Here is a 19,718-nt window from a genome sequence, read left to right on the forward strand (position 1 = left end):
ACCGGGAGATAAGAGTAGGCTCAGAAGGCTCTGGAGCACAGGGCCCATTCCCACACTCCATGTAGGAAGGAGGACTTATTTGGCCATAGTTGCTCCCTGCAGGGCAGAGAGGGAAGGTGGTGACCAGGTTGGGAGCTCTGCAGTGGGTCCCTCAGGCTGCTAGCCAAGCTGGCCCCTGGCTGTGATCAGAACCCTCACACTGCTTTGTTCTCAGGATATGTGAAAGCTCTCCCTTATCCGCCCACTTCTTTAGAAGGGCTGAGGAATCACCCCTGACAAAGGTCTGTGTGTCTTGTGTTCAATAGAGATAACAAGATTTAAAAAAAAAAAAGTAGTAGAGGGCAACATACACTGGTTTATCCCTACCCTTTACTGTCATTTGAGAAATCTTGGTTTGAACGGCTCTAAGCTTCTTCCCACTTCATGGGAAATAGATGGGGAAACAGTGGAAACAGTGTTAGATTTTATCTTTCTGGGCTCCAAAATCACTGCAGATGGTGACTGCAGCCATGAAATTAAAAGACGCTAACTCCTTGGAAGGAAAGTTATGACCAATCTAGATAGCATATTCAAAAGCAGAGACATTACTTTGCTGGCAAAGGTCCATCTAGTCAAGGCTATGGTTTTTCCTGTGGTCATGTATGGATGTGAGAGTTGGACTGTGAAGAAGGCTGAGCGCCGAAGAATTGATGCTTTTGAACTGTGGTGTTGGAGAAGACTCTTGAGAGTCCCTTGGACTGCAAGGAGATCCAACCAGTCCATTCTGAAGGAGATCAGCCCTGGGTGTTCTTTGGAAGGACTGATGCTAAAGCTGAAACTCCAGTACTTTGGCCACCTCATGCGAAGAATTGACTCATTGGAAAAGACTCTGATGCTGGGAGGGATTGGGGGCAGGAGGAGAAGGGGATGACAGAGGATGAGATGGCTGGATGGCATCACTGACTCAATGGACGTGGGTCTCAGTGAACTCCGGGAGTTGGTGATGGACAGGGAGGTCTGGTGTGCTGCGATTCATGGGGTCGCAAAGAGTCGGACATGACTGAGCGACTGATCTGATCTGAAGCTTCTTCCCAGATTTGTGAAGCTGTGACAGACACTGGATGAATCCCCATCTCTGCCCAGGAATTCTGGCTTTTTGCTGCAAAGCCTTCACTGTCCTCACGGTCCATCCCCTACTCTCCGCTCTATCTCCTCAATTTCTCTGGGTTCCTGCCTTCTTCTGGCACAGCAAGCCTCAACTCTATGACCTTTTTCCTTGGATCATCTCTGACCACTCACTAATGTACCTGGTCCCCTGCTCATCTCTTGCTCTTTTGAAAGGGTCACCTCACTTTGCTCATCTGTTGCATGTGGACTGGAGGTGGGGACTTGCGGTGGACGATTATCAAGATCTTTCCCAGCTCAGGGACACTCAGGGAGTTGGCCAAGGGCAAAGTCTCCATGGGTATATGAAATAGAGATGCAGTGCCCATCCTCAAGGAGTTTCTAGTTGAGTAGATCTGATATAAATAGATACATAAAAAAATCTTTGATAATCTAAGGTAGATATCCTGTGAGTGAGTTAGAGTTCCTCAGAATTCCAAGGAGGTGAGAGATTCCTTCTGGAAGCAGAGCAAATTGATGAAAGCAATAAATTAGGATTCCCGGGCTCTTTCCCAAGGCTGGTGGTACAGACACCCTTGGCCTCCTGCCCAAAGTATCCTAGTTACATGCTCAGTTCCAATCCCAGTCTTGATCACATGGCTAATAGCATTTGTTATCAATATGTTAATAACACATTATTATTATTTATGACTATTTGCTAGTCTGAAAAGCCAAGGTTAAGGCTGGGAGTGTATGCGCATCAGTACTGCAGTGACCAAGCAGAAGGAATGGCCAGAGGGAGAATTTCTAAAGAGGGAGTCTTCCAAGGTCCCCACATGGGCCATGCCAGGAGCTTGAACAAGGAAAGCTTCCAGGGCAGGTCTTGCTTTGCAGCCCTGGAAGTCCATAAACTCCAAGTGCAGCTTTTAGTGCTGGACCTCATTCCAGTGACCTCTCTGGTCACTGAGTTCCATCTTCTCCCAGCTGCAGAGGAAGGAAGCAGTGGAACATTGTGGTTAGAGTGCACACTTGGCCACTGACTGTCTGGGTTTGAGTCCTGGGTTCTTTTTCACTTCTGCCTGCAGTTGTAACTTTGGACTAATTATATCCCCAGGCCTCAGTTTTTTCATTTGTAGAATGGAGAACCTACATTATATGAATTGTGAGAAGGTTGAGATAATACATTAAAACACTGGACATGGTAACTTTTGTTACCGAGTCCAAGTAAGGTCTGCTTGTCTCATGACAGGCCAGTGAATCCAAGAGACGAGGTGTTGAGGCAAGCAATACGACTTTGTTCAGAGAACCGACTGATTGAGAAGATGGTAGACTAATGTCTCAAAATAATCATCTTCCCTGGGTCTGGATGCCAGCTTCTTTTATGAATCAGAGATTGAGGGGCAGGGGAGCAAGCAAAATAAAAAGGGCGTTAATTTTCAAATATCTCCTAAAATAGCAAGCTTTGGACAGGGGGATGTGTTCATTTCTTTTTTCCTGCCATCTGCAGATGGACAGGGTTCTGAACCAAGGCACTTGAGTTTAACAGTCTGGCAGGGGGGCAGGATTCTCTGAAGCAGGCCATTATGCATGATCATAATAAAAAAGCAATGGAAAGCAAGTCAAAGAAACAGTTCCAACATGGAGTCAGAATTGACTTCTCCCTGCAACACTTTCACGGACAGTAGATGACATATCTAAAAACTAGTCTTACGTGCTTTGATTCACGTTTTTAACAAAGTGCTTTTTCTCTGCCTATCAAACCCTTCCCACTCTTTAAAGTCAATAAGTGCCCTAAATGCAACATTTACGTGGAGCCCACAAAGACTATTAGGTGAGACATACACGGACTTGGGAGGCAGCAAGCCTAGGCTTGAATCCTGGTTCCTGCAACCTTGGGCAAATTGCTTCATCCCTCAGTTTCCTCTTCAAAAAATAGGGAATCAATAGTACTAGGCTCTTAAGGCCATCATGAGGATATGAGGAGTGAATGAGTTGATGTTTGTAAAGTACTTAAAACACTGCCTGATACATAGTAGGTGCTTTATGAGTGTGTGTTAAAAATTTTTGTATAATTTGTCAAAGTATAACACACAGCACAACTTCTTTGTTAGGTGTTTTACACATGGGCCTTATTTGCACTCCGCCTGCTATGAAGCACAGAAAACATTCCACCCATCTTTGACCCTAGCCCACTGCCTGACTCATGTATGGTGCTCAATAAAGTGGCAAGGTTGAAATAAACCAGGACACAGTGGCATGGGCACTGGAAAGCTGTCTAGATAAAACAGCAGATAAGCTATCTACTTAAACTGCTGATTAGGTGTAGGGGAGGGACAAGCAGTAATCCTTCTCTTTCTGGAGTGTTTGATCGGCCTAGAGTTTGCTTCACTGTTGTTGGTCCAGGAGGCATTGACCAGAGGCTGTGAGAGACTAGAAAAGTTGGGACAAACAGCTCTGTGTTAAATGAAGAGCAAGTCTTTCAAACTAGCAGTCAGAAGCGGAGAAGGCAATGGCACCCCACTCCAGTACTCTTGCCTGGAAAATCCCATGGATGGAGGAGCCTGGAAGGCTGCAGTCCATGGGGTCGCTGAGGGTCGGACACGACTGAGCGACTTCACTTTCACTTTTCACTTTCCTGCATTGGAGAAGGAAATGGCAACCCACTCCAGTGTTCTTGCCTGGAGAATCCCAGGGACGGGGGAGCCTGGTGGGCTGCCGTCTATGGGGTCGCACAGAGTGGGACACGACTGAAGTGATTTAGCGGCAGCAGCAGTCAGAGCTGGTGTCCTTATGGAGATCATTGTCCATGGAAATGAGATAGAAACAACCACCATTTACTGAGCACTTTCCAGGTAGATATACTCACGCTCGGCCACTTCAGTCTGTCCAACTCTTTGCGACCCCATGCACTGGGGTATGTAGCCAGCCAGGCTCCTCTGTCCATGGGCTTCTCCAGGCAGGAATACTGGAGTGGGTTGCCACGCCCTTCTCCAGGGGATCTTCCCAACCCAGGGATAGAACCCGCGTTTCCTGTGTCTCCTGTATTGCAGGCGGATTCTTTACCCATTGAGCCACCTGGGAAACCTTCCTGGTAGATAGCCACCAGCTGAATATTTACTACGTTCGTTTACAGACGACGGTGAGCGAGGTTAAGCGGTGTCCACATAGAAAATAAAATGGAAGAGTGAAGACTGGAACGCAGGCGTGTGAATCACAATGTGTTCGGATGGGAAAGTGATCTGGGCAAGCCAAGAGCGATTGGAATAATAACATTTTATTACAACGAAGGGCTTATGAATAACTGCAATTCAATTTGATGACACTCCGGACGGTATGCACTTCTGGGCACCGCCCAGATGTTCCACCGCCTTTGGACGCTTACGTGCGCTCCGTGACCGCCACGGCTGACGCGGGGTAGGCGGCAGAGACCGCATGCGCCCTGTCTTCCTGGGAGAGCGCCCCCTCCGCCCGGCGGCTGCAGCGCCCGCACGGAGCGCATGCGTACACCCGGCGGGAGGAGGGTGGCCCCGAGCTAGTGGAAAGATTTGGCAGTGCTAGTGAAAGGGAGCTGACGGGTGGGGCGCAAGCGCGCAGGCGCAGCCGGGGGCCGGGCAGCGACTCCTGAATCTCGGTGATCCCCAGTCTGCGCCGCATCCCGAACCGCAGCCATGGCCGCCTACAAGCTGGTGCTGATCCGGCACGGTGAGAGCACATGGAACCTGGAGAACCGTTTCAGCGGCTGGTACGACGCGGACCTGAGCCCAGCCGGGCACGAGGAGGCGAAGCGAGGCGGGCAGGCGCTGAGAGGTGCGTAGCAGGCCGGGGCGGTGGATGTGGGCTGCGAAGGCCGGGGCTGGCGCCTCTGGGTCACGGCCGCCTGGCCTTACCCGCGCCCTCCCGGAGAACGTCTAGACCTTAGGCTTCTTCTTCCTAACAGTGTATTTTGCAGTTCAGAAAATGAGCCGGGGGTGGGGGATCGACTTGCTCAAGGTCACCCAGCCAAGAAGAGGACCCGGGCGGTCACCGCGCAGTTTTATTGCGCTCTCCACACCGCCTTGCGAAATCGCTCTCGTCTTAGTCTGAGCATTTAGTAACTCGGGGACGGGTTACTAAATTGGATGCCCAGTGTCTTCCAGTGGCTACAACCAAACCTACTCTAGGCTAGGCAGGCTGATGAAGTGGCAGGCCACATGCTTCTCCCTGCCGTGGGGGAGTGACGCGGCGCCGCGGAGACCAAAGACCTCCACGTGCTCCTGTAGGATGCTGTTTAGCAGCATTCCACAAACCGTGTCCAGAGTGCATCCACAAATGGAAATGAGTGGTTGCATGAATGAAGGCTTTGAGTTAATCCTTTTCACAACCCCATAAACTTTACAGATTTCATTCCCTTCCTTCCCAACTCTCCCTGGCCCTCTTTCATAGTTAGGAAAGTGAGAGTTGGAAAGAGGACTTGACCAAAGTTACATCTTATTCCTAGCCCACCACGCTGGCCTCTGTTCTGGGGATGAGTAACTGGTAGGTGCGAGGGAACTGGTAGGCTGTTTCAGGTAAAGGTGGAAGTGGCAGTGAGATAAGCTTGCCTACTCAGGCTGGCCCCTGCTGGCAGACGGTTCTCTGTGATTTTGAAATGCTAATAAGGAAGCATTCCCTGCTGCCAGCAATTCAAAGAATCTCCGGACTGAGGAGGTGCTTCCATTGATCCTGCTCTGCTCCCTTTTAACCTCGACAAAGTAGCAGCCATTGAAATGGGTCATTGATGCCTGGTTGATGTGAATCAGGTATTTGGCCCAAATTTGCTCTTCCTAGGTCCTTGCCTCCACTGTAGATCTTTTAGAAATGAAGCAAAGGCTTGGAAACAAGTCTGGGAAATGTAATCCTGCTGAGGATGTGTGTGAGTAGTTTGGGATGGCCCGATGTGACCTCATACCGGTTAGGAGAGGCCAGGATGGGGAAAGTGCTGGTAGAGGCCATTTTCTCTCCTGCCTGCAGGAAGAACTGAATGGGTCTGTGGTGGTTTGCTGATGACTGACCCAGGACAAAGCAAATTGCAGCTGTCCTCTAAGACTGGTCAAATGCCTTAACTTGTAATCTCTTAAAATAACAGACCCTAGTTGAGTTTTTAAGTAAATGTTAGTAGCATTAGTTTAAAAAGAAAGCCCATTAAAATTTTAAAATAACTGTTTAGGGGCATCACAGATGATTAAATAAAAAGTCAATGACTAAAAGCAAAAACTCTGAATGATGAAGACCATATGAATAATCTAATAATATAAAAGGCCTAAAATAAAGTATTAATTTCACCAGGGCTTTAAGTACTATAGGGCTTATAAAATCTTGCATGATTTCAGGAGCAAGTTAGCAAGAACTTAGTTTCACCACACCGTCTTATTAAGGGAGGATGGAGGCCACATGGCACCAGCTAAGCCCATCCCTGGGAGCATCCTAACTCTGCTTTGTTTGATGGCCAAGTTAAAGGAAGAGGCTTTAGAGTTTGTTGAGAGTATCAGGGGAACTGCTCTTTTCCTCTGGGATCTATTTGTGTATCTAATGTGCAGCACTCCACAGCAATTAGAAAATTCAGTGAAACAACCACAGCTTTTCAGCATGGCAGCTGAGCCTTGCACTGAGGATGTTGCTTCCCAGTGACTCAGCCTTTTACTGGGGAATCATTCTTCCCCATAAAGTTAGGGAGGAGATGGTGAGTGAGTCTCCTAGGACTTGTCCTGAGGCTCAGCGATGAGATGTGACTTTTCCCTTGTGGGTGCTGGTGAGTCTCCTGGTGACTAATCCTCCCTTCCCCCATCAGTGTAGTTCTTACTGGCCTTATTCTCAAATTGAATGACTGGCAGAAAATTCACTTCACATTTCATTAATTACTGTTGGTGGTCTCAGTACGAAGCAACACACAGGGAAGTTTGTGCTAAATTTCAATGAGGGCCTTGTAGCCTCATGGAAGAAAACAGGAATGTTTTCCTGGTTCACCACATAAGGAAAGGGACATCTCCCCATTAAAGTGGGAGGGAGAATAATGGTTTGTGAAACATAAAGATATATATGGCTGTAACTTACTGGTTGGGCCAACATAACTCTTGATACCACCCCTCATAACTGCTGTGCGTAGAGGAGAGGTCTGCTCTTTCTCCAGTGAGTGGCTTCTCTTAAACTTGGTTTAACAATTGATGTAGGTTGGTAGATATATAGGGTAGTCAAGTAATTTGACTAGCAGAAAGGAACTGTGGATGAAGAGATTGTGATTTCCATATGCTAGGGAAGATACAATTTCATGCAACAAACTGGTTTTATCAGCATCTTCTAAGAGCTCTTGCTGTATCCTAATTGTTGAATTCAAAATCCCATTTCTCCTGGACCAGAAAGTAGAGAGGACTGAAATATATTAGTAATTGTCAATCAGAAGTGACAGTTCTAACTAAAATACAAACATCAGAATCCTTAGAAGTCAGGAAACTATGGAGATAGCCAGAGATGGTGGTTATGAGTTGGATTAGAGTCATACAACCTGGGTTTTTAACCTTTCATGTAATATCTGTGATCTCAGATAATTTGCTTAACTCCTGCAGTTTCTATTCCCCTCACCCGGTAAGATGGATTGTAATGATGTAACCTCATTGGATTGTTATGAAAACTAAATAAAATACATACAAAGTACTTATTAGTCCAGTGCCTGACAGATGGTAAACCTTCTATAAATATTAACTAAAATGTTTATTAAGTGACTCCAAGTTTTTAGTGTCCTTAGGTTAAAAGAATTAAAGCAAATAAAAAATTAAAATGTGCTTAAGCAAAGCATTCTGGGGATTAGTAGTGCAGATCTCAGGTTAGCTCGTTGATAGTACATTTGGGCCTTTGGTTAGATGAATTATTGGGAAGCTGCTGGGAAGTATACTGTCAACTGCAACAAAAATCAACAAATGTTACCTTCCCCAAAGGCAGAATATTCTTTTTCCTGTATGCAAAATAAAATATTTAGGGTATACAAAATATTTAGCCAAATAATTTTCATTTGAGTTGTCTATACCTGAGATTTATATGTAAGAAAATTCTGGCTCTAGGGAATTTCCTGGCGGTCTAGTAGTTAGAACTTCTTGCCCTCACTGCTGAGGGCCCAGGTTTAATCCCTGGTTGGGGAACTAAGATCCCACAAGCCATGTGGCGTGGCTAAAGAAAAAAGAAATTCTGGCTCTAGAGTGGACCTCATTAGCTTATCACTTTTAACTTAAAATTTCCAGATGCTGGCTATGAGTTTGACATCTGCTTCACCTCAGTGCAGAAGAGAGCAATCCGGACCCTCTGGACAGTGCTGGATGCCATTGACCAAATGTGGCTGCCAGTGGTGAGGACTTGGCGCCTTAATGAGCGACACTATGGGGGTCTGACTGGCCTCAATAAGGCAGAAACTGCTGCCAAGCATGGTGAGGCCCAGGTAAAGATCTGGAGGCGCTCCTATGATGTCCCGCCACCTCCCATGGAGCCCGACCATCCCTTCTACAGCAACATCAGTAAGGTATGGACAAAGTGAAGCTTGGCTCGCTGCACGCAGGACCAGGGGATCAGAATCTGGACTTCTCTCTTTTAGCTTTTATTAGTATCTGCCTAGATCACTGAGTTTCTAACTTATGATAAATCCCCCTTTATAATCCCCCTTCTCCAAGGAATGACCATTACCTATTAAAAGATTTAGTTAAGAGTTTATGTGGTTTATCTACAAAGAATTTCTATCTTTTTTACATGTTTGCCATATTTTAAAAAACTGCACCATAGGTAAAGTGAGTTGGGAAGAGCCTTGAGGCACACCTTTCCAAAGTTGTTTCTTTTGGACTATTCAATCTTCCCAGTCGTGGGTAATGGGGGAGGGAGGGCAGGATAGTAATAATCCCCCTTCCCAAGCTCTCAGTGCCCTGGTGAGAGACTTTTACCTATCACTGTGATCCCTTAGGGGATGAGGAATAGGCAGAACAAATGCAGCTGGTAATAACTGGTAAGCTGGGATTTTTTGTTTAGGATCGCAGGTACGCAGACCTCACTGAAGACCAGCTGCCCTCCTGTGAGAGTCTGAAGGACACAATTGCCAGAGCTCTGCCCTTTTGGAATGAAGAAATTGTCCCCCAGATCAAGGAGGGGAAACGGGTACTAATTGCAGCCCATGGCAATAGCCTTCGGGGCATCGTCAAGCATCTGGAGGGTATGTATGCTTTTCAGAGGGGCCCTCAGGGAAGGGTAAAGCAGAACTGCCACTACTCTGGACTGATTTAGTATGAAGGAGACCTTCAGGAAAGGGCTGGATGTACTGAGAGCCTTAGAGACAGTCCAGATTATCTCCTAGTAGAAACATGATCCTTTCTTCTCAAAGCATCATCTGCAGAACCAGAGGCTGCCACACCCCACTGGGTGCTTGTTACATGTTAGAACCTCAGGTCCCACTTCAGACCTGGTTTGGAAGCTGCATCTATCATCCAGGTGCATCTATTATTGCTCTATTACAGTAGAGTGATCACCCAAGGAATGCCCCCAGTATTCTTTCTTAGCCATTGAACAGTAAGAAAAAAGGATGAAAAGTATCTCTCCCCAAAGGAGATACACATGAAAGTTTGAGATGCCTACCTCTAGACTAGGATTGCTAGTTGAAATTGCTGATAAAAATCCTTAACCACAGCCTGATTACAACTCCCCACATGAGTGTCAATTTGCATCCTAAGTTGTTTCACTCAGGGGCCTAGTAGAGGCCCAGATGTGCCACGTTTTGGCAGCTGTATGGACAACATAGGACATTTGAGATACTAAGATGTATAGTCCTGCTTCACTGTGGGCTTCCAGATCCCCCTTGGGGAGGGATGCCTTTCATCCCTTTTTTCTTGCTGTTCAGTGGCTGAGAAAGAATATTGGGGGCATTCCTTGGGTGATCATCCTTACTCTCATGACAAGTATCAGAAAGGGTGTCTTGTTTTAATTCCTGCCAGAGTCCTTGGAGGACCCATTTCCCCACCTGGAGGATGAATAGTAAAGCTGGAGAGGTCTGTGGATTCTTATCTTGCTTGACTGATCATGAGGGGGTATATTTTCAGGTCTCTCTGAAGAGGCTATCATGGAGCTGAACCTGCCGACTGGCATTCCCATGGTCTATGAGTTGGACAAGAACTTGAAGCCCATCAAGCCCATGCAGTTCCTGGGGGATGAGGAGACCGTGCGTAAAGCCATGGAGGCTGTGGCTGCCCAGGGCAAGGCCAAGAAGTGAGGGCAAGCAGCAGATTACTTTCCCAAGGATTACCCTCCTCCCCTGCCCTGGCCCACCCTATTCCTCTGCACCTCTCCCTGGCACATGTCCCGCTGATGACATCTGTAGGCATCGTAAGTTGTAGCTGCAGGTGGGGACCAGCGGCTCCCAATTCCACATTAGCCATTTTATCTCTTGCACCCACTCCCTTCATACAGTCTAGTCAGAATGGCACGTCTGGGGCATGGTCCTCAGTCCAAGCGGAGGGAAGAGTTATCCAGAAGTGTTGAGAGGTCATCACTGGGGGGTTTGATGGTGGTTTATTACTAAGGAGCTGCTTGAGTAGGGGACAGGGAGAAAACCATGCTGAGGTGTGACCAATGAGAAGAAGAGCCTGTTCGTGTCCCCAGAGGCCAGCCAGGCACAGTTGTTAGGTGACTCGGGGCTCTAGACATTCCAGTGGAAGATGAATGTAACCTGCATGGTGACTCAATCAAATATTCCTCCCTGACTCTAAAAGGCTAGATCAATCCTGAATGTTTTTGTGTTGCATTTACTTTAAAAAAAAAAAAATTATTAAAAAAAAAAAAACCCTTCTGGGGTTTTTAGTGGCGGTTAAAATATTCCCACATGTGGTCATCAGCAAATAAGTCATTCCTTACACCATCATGGGATAAGCTCCTGGCGTCTAAGGTGTAGGAGTTCATCCTGCTGTGTGTTTTAAAATCCCTCCCCTGCCTTACTGTTTTCTTACTGTTTTGTGGCAGTGGAATGCCTCTCGATCATGTCCAAGTGTGTCTCTCACTGTGCCTGACTTCTGAATCATGTTCCAGTTGCTTGGCCCAGCACTTGGGCCCAGTACTCATTTGAGCATAACTGTACTAAAAATATCTTTTTTCCAGATCAGTATAAAATAAAGGAGTGATGTGCAATATTTTCTGTGTGATATGTCTTACCTGAGGAAATCAACTCGAACATTCAACTTGAAATGTCTCTCACTGCCCAAGTTCGTGTATGACTAAGGGCTTGAGGACAGCTAGTCACAACTTTACACAGCCATTTTATCTCTTGCACCCACTCCCTTCATACAGTCTAGTCAGAATAGCACATCTGGGGCATGGTCCTCGTCCAAGCCGAGGGAAGACTTATCCAGAAGTGTTGAGAGGTCATCACTGGGGGGTTCCAAATACCATGTATCTCACTGGGTTCTCCACTGCAGGTTGAAGAGCTGAACTCTTTTTCCTGCTGCCTCTCTACAGCTCTTGCCCAATGGTACTGGTTACTAAAATCAAATTCTGAAACTTTTATACCTTCTTTAGAAAGGTATAAGTTTGTTTACTAGACTTAAAAGCCAGTCCCTTTCTATTAGTAAACTGTAAACTTGATTCACACCTTTCCTTTTGGCTCCTAAAGTTTTATCCCTGTCAGTTACCTAACCTCCTCAGAAATTACACTTGCAGGAGAATGAATATACAGTCATCCCTTATCTGCAGAGGGGAGACTGATTCCAGGACTCTTCTGGATACTAAAATTAACAGAAGCTAGGCTGCAGTCCATGGGGTTGCTAGCAGTCGGACACGACTGAGCGACTTCACTTTTACTTTTCACTTTCATGCACTGGAGAAGGAAATGGCAATCCACTCCAGTGTTCTTGCCTGGATTATCCCAGGGACAGGGGAGCCTGGTGGGCTGCCGTCTCTGGGGGTCCCACAGAGTCGGACACGAACTGAAGCGACTTAGCAGCAGCAGCAGCAGCAGGGACTTCATTGGTGGTCCAGTGACTAAGACTCAGCTCCCAATGCAGGAGGCTAGGGTTGGATCCCTGGTCAGGGAACTAGATCCCACATGCACGCAGCTGAGTCTGCATGCTGCAGTGAAGAGCAACTAAGACCCAGCACAGCCAAAATAAACATTTCAAAATTAACAGATGCTAAAGCGCCTAATATAAGATGGCATAGTACAGATGGCTCTGTCTTCTTGGGTTTCACATCCATGAATAGGGAGGACTGACTGTAATTATCTATATAATTGGGAAGGGGCATTGCTCACATTTACCTTTTCTCTGAGGCCTTTGAGAAGATCACTGGAATATGAGAGCCCATAATGCCATCCTAGTAGGAACAAGTAATACCATCTAGAAAATTCTTAAGCTCTATGCTAGCCATTGGGTGAGGCATGTTATATACATAATCTTCAATCCTGATAACCTCTGAAAGGGCTAGTATCTCGTTTACAGAAGAGGAAACATGCTGAAAACAGAAACTTGCCAGAAGGTACACAACTGAGTACTGGGACCCAGTATGAATGTTGCCCTTATTCTAAAATTTAAGCATCTTGCTTTCCAAGTTAGCTTTTTATCTGATGTGCACAGTAATCCTAGGAAGACTTTTAGTACTTTAAGTCTAAAGTAGCCTGATGGGATGTTAGTTTCCTTAGCTTGTACTGAATCTTAGAGCAAAAGTTGGTAATTTTGTGCTCAACCCATGCCTGACACATAGCAAGTACTCACAAGTATGGAGAACATAAAAAATACAAAAAAAGATAGGTGATTAGGCATTGTCTACAAAGACTGTGCTCTAGATGCCATGTCAGTTTAGATTCTTCACCCTACTTGAGACAACAGAAACTAAAATTCTTTTCATAAAAATGTTTTCTTTGTCATAGCAAAAATACACATTTGTAACACTCAAAGAACAGGCTATAATCTACCATCATACAGTTTGTTTGCTGGTGCCTCCAAAAGAAATTACTCCAGAGAATAAAATCCGCTGAAAGGTTCACAAGAAAAATGTTCCACCTACAGAAAAGATTTTTCTAAAGGCGGCTGCTGACCAACCCCTGGTATCTGAATAAAAACAGCCTCCTGATGTCACTCACACATGTACTCTTAGAAAACAGATTCCCCTCTGCATGGGAAAGTGGCTTCTTAGGTCTGCAGGAACTCAGGCTGTACTCGGGCCACCTTCCGGAATTCCTTGGTGTGGGTCTTCGGGCACTGCATCTCACACCAGCTGATGGGGACCATCTGGACACCTGCAAGGGAAAAGGTGATGTAGGAGCTGGGACCCCAGATACTTGCTCGAGACATTTCTCTTCTCAGCTGGGTGTGAACTGATGTCACCAAGCTGCCTAGTGAACCTCTTACCTGATACAGAAAAAAGCCTTGCTTATTCCACTGACTTATAGAGTAAGTGGCTCTTTTCCTTAGATTATATAAGGAGACTCATTCTAATCCCAGTAGTCAGTAGCTACACTCACATTGCTTCTAAGATAATTAAAAAACGAGGGAAAACAGTGGACTAATCCCAAACCCTAGCTCCCAGGAAAAGGTAAGCGTGTGGAAGCATGGACAAACTCACCGGATTCGCTGTGGGCCACCACCACTCCCAGCTCATTTTCTGCGGTGGTTAGCAGGTAGTTGGACTGTGCATCACCTAGGGAGATCTAGTCACATCACGTTGGTAAAGGAAAACGAAGACGTATAAGTCTTCCCTCTCATAGCCACTTAGTGGTTTCCCTACTTCCATTTCTTCCTTTGACAAAGGACCACAAGTCTGCAGGGAATAAAGGATACCACTTTGGCCAAGACGATGTCCCCTGGGCGGAAACTCTTATAAATTTCAACCTGTAAAGAAAGGAGTGTTAAGTAAAAGCTCCAATCAGGTCTATAATGAAACTATTAACCCCACTGGGTAGAGCTAGTTTACTTCTAACCCCAGAGGGTAGAACCCCAATGGTAGATCTACCATTACTCAAGTAGATCAACAACTTTTATTGCTTCTCTGGCATCATCACATCAGTGAAAGATCTGAACTCAATAACGTGATCAGGAATCTGACTTAGACAAAAGGTACTATGGCTGCTCTGAAAGGGTCCAGAATAAGTCTGAGAGAACAGCCATGAATAAATACCTGGCTTCAAAGACAAAGCGTAAACTAGCTCCTCTCTAGCCAACAAAACGAAGACAAATCATATGAAGAGGAAAGGAATAGTGAGGTGAGTTCTACACCCTCCAGTAGAGAACACCTTAAAATTCCTTGGACTCCACATTCCCACAGACTTTTGAAATTCACTGGAATAATCTAAAAAGACTGAGATTCCTAAAGCCACGAAGAAAAAAAAGAACCAACCAACAACCTTGTCTTTTTCAGTAGCTCGGACGTCTTCTTTGCTATAAAGAAAAGAAATAACGGAAAGATTAATTATCTGTGAGAAAGAATTATCCTGCAGACTCCTAGCAGACAAAGAGCTATAAGAGCAAAGAGGACAAGTCCTGATCAGGACCCTGCTGCCACCCAGAGGAGCAGGTGGAGAAATATTTCCCGTCCTAACCCGAGGGAACAATCAGTTCCCATTCTTGGATCAAACAGAACAGGAGTATCAATACCTCCCACTAGAGGAAATTGGATCCGATTTGGCAGAGAAGGATAAGGAACTCTGCTGCCTTAGGAGAGCCTGAATGGCAGCATTGCAGAACCACACAGAATCCTGAGGGTGGAAAGAGCCTCAGATGTTAAATTATCTAGCTTACAAGAACTGTCTGTCCCTTCTCAAAGAACCCATAGTGGGGAAAAATACCACTTCACCCACTACCCTTTTTATTGTCTTATAATGCTTGGGTTAATCGATATTAAACACAAGAAAAAAAGGTACTTCCTAAAATGCCTTCTACTTTGGTATGAATCATACCCACAATGCACCTCCAGCTTATTCAATTCTTTTTTGTTTTATTTAAAGTCCTATCTCATTAATATCTTCCTTCTGTCTTAACTCACATACTGTAATATTTTCTTTAGATACTACGTGGGGAGAATCAAAGCACAAAGAGGTGAGACAGGGCAGGAATAGACTGTAATTGTTCTTAAAAATTCCAGTTTCCCATCCTATCCTAATCTCATTCCAGGCGCTGAGGCGAATATGAAGACAAAAATACTCCTTACCGGATGGTTCCTCGAAAAGAGTTCTTAAGTGGTGTGGACCCCACATACAGGATGTGTACTTTGGCAAAGCGTGAATTGATGCTGGAGACCTGTGGAACAGAGGAAAGGGCAGCATTAGAGTACTAGCAATTGTCAGCTGAAGGAGGCAGGAATCAACTAGGAAAGACTAGGATTTTAGTCCAAGCATCCCTACTAAGCATAGAATTTCAGATAAGTTAACTCGTATTTATCCCTGCATAAGTGATGTTCATAAAGTGGAGTAAGAGCCACTCTGGCCACCTAAAATAGTTACCGAGGGAATCAAATGAAATAATATGGCAGAGATTTTAAAAAATGTGCAGGTCTAACATAAATACACAAGGGAAGCATAGCAAATCTAACTAGACCTTTCGCAGATCTCACCAAGAGGCCTGTAGTGTGAATGGAACTTAAGTCTCCATTCCAGCTGCTGGGTAATATTTGGATCACTGTGCCTGTCCAGTTATTTTCAAAATAATGCATAGATTTTCTTTTTTTCCTTTTCCCTTTTTTAAATTTGGCCACACTGTGTGGCTTGCAGGATCTTAGTTCCCTGACCAGGGACTGAACATGCACCTTTGGCACTGGAAGTGCAGAGTCCTAACCACTGGACTGCCAGGGAACTCCCCACACAGATTTTCTGTTGGAGAAATTATTTATAGAGAAAAACTAAGAGCTACAAGTTAACTGGCAAGGGTGGGGATGGGCATGGAATACTGATGTCTTATAGTTACTAACTGGTACAGCACTAATTTGCACTTGCCCTCAAAGACTTTATAAAAATCTTTCATTTCTCTGCAGAAAAAGTTTCGCTTTAGATGTTCAAAAATATACCTCCTTATGACCTTCTGGTACTCCTGTTTCCCAGACAAAAGTAAAAAATTACATAATGAGGAAACCAGCTCTGTGAAAGGACTACATAAGCTTGAACTTGACCACACTGATCATTACCCTAGAAATCTCTAGACCCAGCAGAGTCCAGTAAAACTTTCTGTGATGATAGAAAAATTGTGTTGACCAACATGGCAACCACCATTCACCTGTGGCTATTGACTACTTGAAATGGAGCTAGTGGAACTGAAGAAATAAATGTTAAATTTTGTTTAATTTTAATTTATTTAAATTTAAATGACCTTATGTGACTACTGGGAGAAGGCAATGGCACCCCACTCCAGTACTCTTGCCTGGACAATCCCATGGACAGAGGAGCCTGGTAGGCGGCAGTCCATGGGGTCGCACAGAGTCAGACACGACTGAGCGACTTCCCTTTCACTTTTCACTTTCATGCATTGGAGAAGGAAATGGCAACCCACTCCAGTGTTCTTGCCTGGAGAATCCCAGGGACGGGGAAGCCTGGTTGGCTGCTGTCTATGGGGTTCACAGAGTCGGACACGACTGAAGTGACTTAGCAGCAGCATGTGACTACTGGTTACCATACTGGACAGTGCAATTCTATAATGATCATGATTTCAACACTGGATGGTATCCTAAGCAGGGAGGTTAAGACCAACTTACCTTACAGGTTACAATAGCTCCTACATCTGGCAGTAACTGGGACTCTGTTTCTCTCATCACAGATATGACAGGAAGCTACAGAGAGAAAAATAAAACATGAATATCCTGGCTAAGCCTTGGATAAAGGTATTTGTGGCTTGACAGTAAAATGGGATACCTTGGGCCACAGTTGACGTCACATGGGCAGGTGGACTACAGATTGATTTGTAGCCCAGAGCAGAAAGCCTTAGAAATTTTAGGATACAGGAGGGCCAAGGGGCCACAGAAAGAAAGCTGCAAGAAGATACAATCTTACCACTTCAGATGAGTTCTAGAGTTTTTTTGTGATTTTCTTAAGAGTTTTTCGGCATATAACTACATTGCCTGTAATCATGGATAATTTGACTCTTTCCTCCAAAGTTATATCTTTCTTTTGGTTTGTCATTTTATTGGACAGGTTAGAATTTTCAAATAAATGTTATATAACAGTGGCCATACCTGTTTACTTCTATTTAACACTTGTAGAGTTTCCTCTTTGAGCATGGTACTGGCTATTGGTGTAGGAAAGATATTTTTGAGCCTGATCTTTTCTTAACCTTTCCCTTGTTCAATATGCTTCAGCTCTCCTGGTCTTTTTTCAGTTTCACCACTTCATTAAATTTTTTCCCATCTCAGGATCTCTTTTCAACTTGCTCTTTCTGCTCACTCACTCAACTCTTATTTATCCTTTAGATTCAGACTAAATACCACTTCTGACTAGGTTGGATTTGCCTATTACATGTCCTCATGGTACTCTGTAATATTCTTTCAGAGCAGCCATCGTATGTGTAAGCACACATTCATTTGAGCATTTATTTGCTTACAGTTTTTATCTGTACCCCTTGATAGCAGAGACCACGTATATTTGGCTCATTATGACATCCCACAGCTATAAAATGAACAAACTTTCAAATCCTAGGGAAATTCCCAAAAGTGATCGAATACAAAGTATCTCATTTTATAGGTAAGAACCTATAAAGGGAGTTTAAGTTTCTTACCTAAGGCAGAATTAAGGTTTAGTCAATACTGAATCCTCTTTCTACAATGATCCCGGTCTTTAGGGCTTTCCTGGTGGCTCAGCTGATAAAGAAGAATCTGCCTGCAATGTGAGAGACCTGGGTTCGATCCCTGGGTTGGAAAGATCCCGTAGAGAAGGGAATGGCTACCCACTCCAGTATTCTGGCCTGGAGAATTCCACAGACTATATAGAGATATGGGCTTCCCTCATAGCTCAGTCAGTAAAGAATCTGCCTGCAATAAACCTGGGTTCAATTCCTGGGTTGGGAAGATCCCCTGGAGAAGGAAATGGCAATCCACTCCAGTATTCTTGCCTGGAAAATCCCATGTATAGAGGACCCTGGTGGGCTACAGTCCATGGGGTCACAAGAGTCGGACACGACTTAGTGATTAAACACCCCCCACCACCACCTCCAGTCTTTAAGCTGCTCCTTCAAGAACTGCTTATCTGATCCCAAGCTAATCATGGATCAGCCTCTGGAACCAGGGAGAATAATATCATTCATACGTTCAATAAACATCTACTGAGCATTTACCTTGCACTACGTGCACAGTAGTGGAAGGGTCTAATGGGGACTTATAACTGAGTGTTTAATTGCATGCTGAACTACGTGCTTAGAAAGGGAGTAATAGCTCTTGGGACCTCCCTGGTGGTCCAGTGGTTAAGACTCTGAACTTCCACTTCAGGGGGCATGGGTTCCATCCAAGATCCTGCATGCTGTGTGGCAAAACAAACAAGCAAACTGACCCCAACAGCTCTTTGTGAGTGTTAAAACAAAAAACAAAACTCCCTTTTTTGACTAGTGGTGTCTATAGGGCTTCTCTGAGAAAGTGATACTAGTGAGGTTATCTAAAGGATGGTGGTGGTTTAGTCGCTCAGTCGTGTCCGCCTCTTGCGACCCCATGAACTGTAACCCGCCAGGTCCATGGGATTTTCCAGGCAAGAGTACTGGAATGTGTTGCCATTTCCTTCGCCAGGGGAATCTTTCCGACCCAGGGATCGAGTCCGCGTCTCCTGCAATGGTGGTGGATTCTCTTCCGCTGAGTAGGTAGGATTTAATCGGGCTAAGGAAGAGAGGAGCGTGTTCCAGACAGACGGCGTGTGTACAAACACTATGTGGTCCACTGGCGATATTGAAAGAAGACAGTAGGACTTCTGCAAAGAGTGAGGTGCGGGTAGCGGAGCGAGATAAAGCCGGAGAAGTAGGCGACATTTGGCCAGGATTCAGCCCACAGCACGGCTGAGCTCGCCTCCGTTCTTTCCCCACCTTGCTTCCACGAGTGTCAGCAACACAGCCAAGCCAGACAACACAACTACTTTGTGATGGCTAAGTGTCCAGCAGCGGGGATCCCAGCTGTCAAAAACTTAGAGACTAACTCCTTCTCCCGAACCAGGCACTAAAGACGCGCTCGGAGGACCCTGCCTAAAGACAGCGAAATCAAAGGCAGCGTAAGACAAAGAGAGACAGAGGAGAAGGGAAACTGCCCCATTTACCGCGCCGTTCTCGCTGGTCTTTGTCAAGCAGCCAGCAAGCGACGAAAAGATGTAGCCGTGCCGTGTGTAGGTGCCGCTGCCCGGGCTGCCCTCCTCCAAGTTACACAGACGTTCGCCTGCGGAAAAAACGCTGCATTAGCCACGGGTCCGCTGAAGCTGTTGATCGTTTGGCCTTCTTGCCCCTGTCTCTGCCCAGGATTTGCTCTGGATACCGCTGACTTACCGGGGATGCAGTACCTCACGGGTGGCGCCATGACTTCCACTGTCCCAAATCCCGAGGAAAATGAGGCCGACCTCTCATTGGCCAATATCCTGGTGCAGTTCCGCAGTAAGAAACGCGCTAATTGGTGTGCTCTATATGTAATCTCCGGAAGCGCTTCCAGAAGACGTAAACTCCATTTCC

General features: G+C 45.5%; 2 protein-coding genes across 4 annotated transcripts; one reads left to right on the forward strand and one right to left on the reverse strand.

Annotated features, from left to right (window-relative positions):
• The first annotated feature begins 4,602 nt into the window (after positions 1-4,602).
• Positions 4,603-11,246, forward strand: PGAM1 (phosphoglycerate mutase 1). The gene is made up of 4 exons (XM_055560819.1): positions 4,603-4,890; positions 8,331-8,605; positions 9,103-9,283; positions 10,164-11,246. Exons 1-4 carry the CDS (start codon positions 4,752-4,754, stop codon positions 10,331-10,333), a joined length of 765 nt encoding a protein of 254 aa, XP_055416794.1. The 5' UTR covers positions 4,603-4,751; the 3' UTR covers positions 10,334-11,246.
• Positions 11,247-12,944: 1,698 nt separating this feature from the next.
• EXOSC1 (exosome component 1) lies at positions 12,945-19,662 on the reverse strand. Of its 3 annotated transcripts, none has more exons than XM_055560820.1 (8): positions 19,539-19,662; positions 19,316-19,431; positions 16,786-16,860; positions 15,253-15,341; positions 14,450-14,483; positions 13,887-13,937; positions 13,672-13,756; positions 12,945-13,345 (listed from the first exon to the last, which is right to left on the reverse strand). In XM_055560820.1, the coding sequence occupies exons 1-8, from the start codon at positions 19,567-19,569 to the stop codon at positions 13,239-13,241; spliced, it is 588 nt and encodes a 195-aa protein (XP_055416795.1). In that variant the 5' UTR covers positions 19,570-19,662; the 3' UTR covers positions 12,945-13,238. The 3 variants fall into 3 exon arrangements, with proteins under 3 accessions (XP_055416795.1, XP_055416797.1, XP_055416796.1); XM_055560822.1 differs by lacking the exon at positions 19,539-19,662 and adding an exon at positions 17,802-17,902 and having other exon boundaries at positions 14,443-14,483; positions 19,316-19,430; XM_055560821.1 differs by lacking the exon at positions 19,539-19,662 and having other exon boundaries at positions 14,443-14,483; positions 19,316-19,378.
• Between the last annotated feature and the right edge of the window lie 56 nt (positions 19,663-19,718).

This window comes from Bubalus kerabau, chromosome 22 (genome assembly GCF_029407905.1).
Source record: "Bubalus kerabau isolate K-KA32 ecotype Philippines breed swamp buffalo chromosome 22, PCC_UOA_SB_1v2, whole genome shotgun sequence".
NCBI classification, from domain to species: Eukaryota; Metazoa; Chordata; class Mammalia; order Artiodactyla; family Bovidae; genus Bubalus; species Bubalus kerabau.

Coding starts and splice junctions, on each gene's coding strand:
- EXOSC1 (XM_055560820.1), bottom strand. CDS start 19,569: ATGGCGCCACCCGTGAGGTACTGCATCCCCG. Junction 19,432..19,538: donor CGTGAGGTACTGCATCCCCG/GTAAGTCAGCGG, acceptor TTTTTTCCGCAG/GCGAACGTCTGTGTAACTTG. Junction 13,757..13,886: donor ACATCGTCTTGGCCAAAGTG/GTATCCTTTATT, acceptor TGATGTGACTAG/ATCTCCCTAGGTGATGCACA.
- PGAM1 (XM_055560819.1), top strand. CDS start 4,752: ATGGCCGCCTACAAGCTGGTGCTGATCCGGCACGGTGAGAGCACATGG. Junction 8,606..9,102: donor TCTACAGCAACATCAGTAAG/GTATGGACAAAG, acceptor TTTTTTGTTTAG/GATCGCAGGTACGCAGACCT. Junction 9,284..10,163: donor CATCGTCAAGCATCTGGAGG/GTATGTATGCTT, acceptor GTATATTTTCAG/GTCTCTCTGAAGAGGCTATC.